This window comes from Hipposideros armiger, unplaced genomic scaffold (genome assembly GCF_001890085.2).
Source record: "Hipposideros armiger isolate ML-2016 unplaced genomic scaffold, ASM189008v1 scaffold_538, whole genome shotgun sequence".
Classification (NCBI taxonomy): Eukaryota; Metazoa; Chordata; class Mammalia; order Chiroptera; family Hipposideridae; genus Hipposideros; species Hipposideros armiger.
The window spans coordinates 326,868-332,782 of NW_017731888.1; the positions used below are offsets into that span (position 1 = coordinate 326,868).

The 5,915-nt window shown below is 56.6% G+C and overlaps 1 protein-coding gene across 1 annotated transcript in view; it reads right to left on the reverse strand.

The window, feature by feature from the left end:
- The window catches only part of MYOM2 (myomesin 2), a 78,940-nt gene that overhangs the window by 25,695 nt on the left and 47,330 nt on the right, over window positions 1-5,915 (reverse strand). Inside the window, exons 18-23 of the mRNA XM_019668742.1 lie at window positions 5,181-5,337; window positions 5,033-5,090; window positions 4,627-4,704; window positions 3,145-3,271; window positions 1,627-1,805; window positions 346-460 (exon numbers count right to left, since the gene is read on the reverse strand). Coding sequence (XP_019524287.1) covers window positions 346-460; window positions 1,627-1,805; window positions 3,145-3,271; window positions 4,627-4,704; window positions 5,033-5,090; window positions 5,181-5,337 — 714 coding nt within the window. The remainder of the gene's footprint in view (window positions 1-345; window positions 461-1,626; window positions 1,806-3,144; window positions 3,272-4,626; window positions 4,705-5,032; window positions 5,091-5,180; window positions 5,338-5,915) is intronic.

Consider the following 5,915-nt stretch of genomic DNA (forward strand, 5'->3'; position numbering starts at 1 on the left):
CTCCACCCTCAGAAGTACGTCCCTTGTCAAGGGGCTTTCCTTACCTGCAACCAAGAAAGTCACCACCGGCGATGTGACTTCCTGATCAAAACCCAGTGAACTAAAAGACCGCTGTCACCCCTAATGCTGGCTATGCTCCCACCCAGGCCCTGCGGACCACGCACTGAGCTGAGGAGCCCGCTCCTGCCGGCCCGGCAGAGCTCACGGGCCTGAGCGCCTGCTTCGTTGCGCCAGCCCGTCCAGTCCTCTGAAAGCCTGACAGGACCCCGCCCACCACCCGTCTGCCCCTCCGTCCAGGCGCCTGTGCCACAGGGAGCCCTCCTTCCGTCGCGGCTTGCAGCTCACCTGGCCTGGCCTCCACGAGCACCGGCTCAGACGCGTCCGAGGGCAGCCCCACACCGCTGGCATTCACCGCCCGCACGCGGAAGACGTAGGTTTTACCTTGGTGTAGGTCAGAGACCTTGAAACACAGAGGCAACGTCACGGGATTAGGTAAATGAAGGTGATTTCGCTGTTTCCCACATTTTATAATGAACACGCTTTCTTTTTAACAAAGCCGTAGCCTCTAGCTGGGCTCCCTCTGCATCACGAGCTAGGAGAGCAGGGGAGAAGGGGTCACCTCTGTAACCTGACTTTGTGGGGATGCACAGGTCTGCCACGAGTTCGATATTTTCTGTTTTCTTTGCTCATTTTAAAGCAGAATTAAATTCATGTTGCCTATTTTGTAATCTGGTGTTCATATTTAACATGATTCTATGAGACTAAACACGATTTTAGATGTGATTTCTAACTGTGTGAAACATCCCAGCATTTGGACACATCGATCTGTTCCTATACCTGTGGAGTCTGCACATTGTAATCCGCAGTGATAACCATGAATAAAACCCATATTAGCTAAGTCCCTAACTAATTTGTTCACGAGATTCTTAGAAGGTGATTTACTCATTCCAAAGTAACACTCTTGTTGCATGTTGTCAATTGTCCCCGTCACTGTGTATCCATGTGCCCAGCTCGGACGTGGCCTTTCTCTGAGGACGGGCGCAGGTCACCTCCCTGTCTAAACCACACCGCACAGCCCACAACCGAAAGAAGGACGTGTCTGGACGAGGGCAGCTGGGCCATGAGCAGGGAGAGGGGCCCACAGGCCTAAGGACCAGTGTCACCACCGACCTCAGTGACGGTGAGTTGTAGGGGCCGAGACAGAAATGTGTGGAGAGCGGACAGAGCAGTCCAGCCCTGTAACTGTGCCAGACGCGTAAGAGTGTGTGCGTGCACGTACGTGTGTGCGTGTGTGTGTGTTAGCAGACAGACTTCGCTCAGCAGTCACATGACCTGGTGAAATTTACGCGGGGCCAGAAGTGAAAAGGCGTGGATATTCACTCATCGCCCCCGCAGAGCACGCGGGGCGGCCTGTGCACACATCTGAGTGCCTCGTGCTGCTGGGGACGGTGTCAGCCTGCCCTGTGGGAAGAACAGGCCACAGGGTCCCTGCCCACAGCCGCAGCTCTGCGGGGGCCGGCGATGGGGCCACTTCCTCCCGGCGGGCACCCCACGTCCTCTGAGCTGGCCCAGTCTCGGGGCCAGAACACCTGCTCGCAAAGACAATGCTCCGGGGGGAACGGTCACCTTTAAGTAACGGACCGCAGTGGCCGCCTCGTTGACGGTGACCCAGTCTTCGGAACCTTCTTCCTTATAGTCCACAAAATACCCAGAAACGGGGCTGCTGCCGGAGTACACCGGGGCTTTCCACAGCAGGACCAGCGACGTGTTCCTGACCTCACAGAACGTCAGGTCGTAGGCAGGACCTGAGACATGGGGTGGGGGTGGGATGTGACACACACGCACCGCTGACCCCGCGGTCACAGCCTGCGGACCCAAGACCGCCGAGCGCACGCCCCACGCCACAGACGCCTCTGCTGCTCATCACGTGTGCGGGTCCCCCTTCCTCCAGGAGGGCTGGAGGTGGGGGTGATGTTCCTGCAGCCCCGTCGATGGGGCATGTAGGGGAGCGTGGGCGCTTGGGGAATCAGTCATGAGTCCACACGGCTGGCCCCTGGCCGGCAGGTGCTTGTCACAGAGAGAGAAGGACGGGCACTCGTGTGACCCATCCTCTGGGCTGGACACCTGCCTGTCACACGACCTTCATTCAGAGAGTCTGACACCTGCCGGCTAAGGGGACACCAGGCCCTCTACCACGTCACCCTCAGCTCTGAGTCCCGCCAGCACCCAAAGCTATTCCCCAGGGGCGCTGACTGTGGGTCCAGCGACGTCGAGTGTAACAGGAACGGCGAGCTGCCCCGTGTGAGGGACCTCGCACTGCGCCTGTGCGTGTGGCTAGGCCACTTCATGTTAAACCCTCAGGAAGGCTCTGAACCTTTCAGCTTGTTTTTCCATTGGCTTTTCTAAGGGGCAAAAATTAATTTCATTAAAACAAGTACCAAAAAAGAAAAAGAAAAAAAAAACAATATACTCTTGCCACAAAATTCAAAAATAGTCTGAGTTTTTTAGCGTTTTCAGCTTCAACCTTCAGGTTTTTCTTGTTTTGTTTTTCCAAAACACGAGTACATGACCCGCTGCATTCAGGCTCCTGACGGACCAAAGGCACAGAGCCCAGGACTTGAGACTCTGTGACGGGAGCTTCCGCGCACCGCGTCCCGAGCACACGCGATTCACTGTTGCCTGTTTTAGAACCGGGGGCTCCGCGAGGCCCAAACGCCCTGAGAAGGGGACTGTGGCTCGGGCACAAGTGGGCGTCCTGAGGTGACACTCCATGTCAGCCTGGGGCCAGCGCGTGTCCCCTCCTGCCCGGGCCACCCAGACCTAGACCAGGCCCCAGCTGTCCCTCCCACACGCCCCTTTCTTGCAGCACAGCTGAGCACTAATCGGTCTACACCTGTCACCTGCTAACCTGTCCATACCCGCAGGCTATAGCCCCAGGTCACCCCAACTCAGCGATGCCCGTGCCTGGCACAGTGGGGGCGACGCCATGAGACATGGATCGTGACTGAACCCTGCTCTCTGCAGACTGGTGACGGCTGCCGCAGACGTGGGGCTGGTGCCAGGGAAAGCCACTTCTCAGGCTCAGCCTGTGTGCCAGGTGCATGCGGGGGGGGGGGGGGGGTGTCCAGGACGTGGGCCTCTTACCAGGTTCCGGTGCCGTCCAGGCCTCGCACTTGAAGAGCTCGCTGGGGTCCGAGGGCTGCCCGACCCCCGCCAGGTTGGTGGCAGCAATTTTGAATTCATATAATGAGCCTTCTGTCAAACCTTCCACCTGTTTAGATTGTATTTAAATTAATATGTAAAATAAAAGTGGTGTGACAGCCACGGGGACAAAAGTGTGTTTGTGACTGATCCATGGAATGACCCTGAGGGTGGGGACCGTGTCATCTGAGGAAGGCTGCCGCGCTCCGCCATGTCACCGTCACTCTGGGACACCTACACGCTTCGCCTCATCCACACCATGAAGGCCCCTACGGGGATGACACGGTGGCACCCTTTTGGCAGACAGGGAAACTGAGGCTCAGAGGCGTGTGACGCTGGGCTACATGTCACCTGGGCTACCTGTCACCTGCTCCCAGCACAGTGGCTAGGCGTCCCTTCAGGACAAGGCTGCTTGGCAGCCATGTGGGCGCTTCTCTGTCTGGTCGGCGCCCCAAAGGACAAGTGAGCCTTCTCCAGGACCGCTGGCAGGGCTGGGGACAGACCTAACATCTAGAGACACTGCCTCTGGGGGCCAAGTGCCCCTTAGCCTCGTGTGAGAAGTCAAGGTCCTTTCTGCCCTGCAGACGGGCTCCGTCTCCTCCTGGGGGGAGCGGCCCCCAGAAAGGAAGGAGGCACTTGTGTAAACTATACACCCTTATACTTAATATACTATCACAGACCTTAGGCCTTTGAAGAGTCCCCCCCAAAACAAAACCTTCACTTCACAACGTTAGTGCCCCGTGGAGCAGACTTGTCATGCCACGTGGTGACAGTGATGTGGTGACTCTGTGAGCCGGCACTTCCCACGGCAGGAAGGCGGGGAGGAGACCCCGGGAGGGCAACCTCGCCCCCACGTTGCTCAGATGCCCATCGAAGGCTCGGAGGAGGAAGCCGCTGCCTGCTCAGGGTTTGCGCCTGGAGTTGATTCCAGACCTTTCTGACCCCAAATCGACACTCTTCCTGTTCTACCCTCCTGGACGTCACGTGTACTTTGAACAAGTGACTTACTCAGAGGCGGGAAATACAAGCCTTTCTTAGGAAAGTGGTGAGTACAGGCAGAGGCAGCCCCGTTCTAAACGCTTCCTGAGCGGAGTCCGTGTCCCGCTCTGCACCCAGGATGAAAACGCCCTGCCTGCTAGGGGCTCGTAGCGTCACAAAACGGACGCACGCCACGAGGGGCCTCGGAGCCCAGGTGTGGGTCACAGTTGTGTCACTGTCAAACCACTCACTCACTCAGCTCTCCTTCTCTTCACTGCTTGGTGAGGTCCTTCCAGCGCGAGGGCTCCGTGACCTCATGAGGCTGTGAATTGTTTTACCCATTTTTGTTCCTGGATCTATTACCTAATGCCGCGGACCTCTGAACCCTGGACGAAGGCCCGAGCCCGCACGTGCCATGCCCCGGAGAGAGGGAAGCGGCCGACGCACCGTGATGAGCCTCTCTTTGACAGGGGAAGAGTTGACCTCGTGCCAGTTCTTATGGTGAGCCTCGCGCTTGTCCACNTGCTACTTCCTACTTGCCAAACTACTGAAATGTAACTAAACCTCAACTTTGAACGCACTGCATAAGCAGTATGTCCTGAACCAGGAGTTATTTGGTGGATAGAAGACAAACTCTAGAGGTTGTTTAATTTCTAAAGCAATTTTTGGCTTATATAAATAGTCCCCACGCCCAGTCTCCCACAAAACCCTTCCTCTAAGCAAATAAGGCTTTTCCATGCTAGTGCCAATCTTTGAAAGTGTTATAAAGCTCAAAAAAGACAGCCTGTGTCATACAGACATTACCTCCTTCATCCATGACAAAACTGGAGGACACTCCATCCGTGTCACTTACAGACACAGAGTAAGTCCCCAAGTCCACTTGGTCCGGATTCTTAAAGTACAGCTTGGAGCTGAAGGGAAGGAGAGTAGGGGACGTTAATTACTCGTGTTCGGAGGCATTTCTAAGAGGTCACAGTTGTCAACTTCCAAGCATGACTTACTGGTCCCCCTCGGTTTTGATGTAAAAGTTCTCATCACCCGCAATGTCCTCGTAGGATTTACACCAAGTGAACTGCGAGGCATCCGTCATCTCCGGGCAGTCAAAGCTCAGGTAGATGTTACCCTCCTCGTCCACGCCAGCGCTGACTTCCTTCGTGCCTGCAGAGCAAGGACCCGAGTGGAACACATGCGCTTAGGGACACGGGGTCCTGTGAGCTCTTCTTTCAGACACTACATTGAGTCACCAGCTTCTACTCACCGTCCATCTGGGACGTGCGGTGGGAGGACGGGGGCGGGGAAACCACGGGGGCAGGGCGCAGGGGGCAGGCGGCTCGCATTTCGTGTTAAGTCACTGCATTTCTGTCCATTTCCTTTTCTGCACCCAGGACCACTAAGAGAACCTCTGGGGGTGCCAACCCTGGCCATACGGGCCCTTCTTCTGTCTGAGCGCTAACCCCCCGCACCACTCCGGGGGCCCCAGGCAGCCTGACTCTCACTGAAGGCCCCTCTTTCTCCACTTTTCCTTCCTTGTGAGGGGAGGTTGTTTGTCACTTTTCAACCAAGGTGGATGCGTGACCCAACCCAGGCCAGCAAGCAACCATCTCTCAGGACTCAGGAACTGGAGGGGACACCTCAGCCTCGCTCGTGAGCACCCCTGAGGCCAGGCACGTACACATGCCCGCAGGTCCCAAGGGGACAGAGACACACAGGAAGCGAGAGGCAGAAAAAAACGAAGA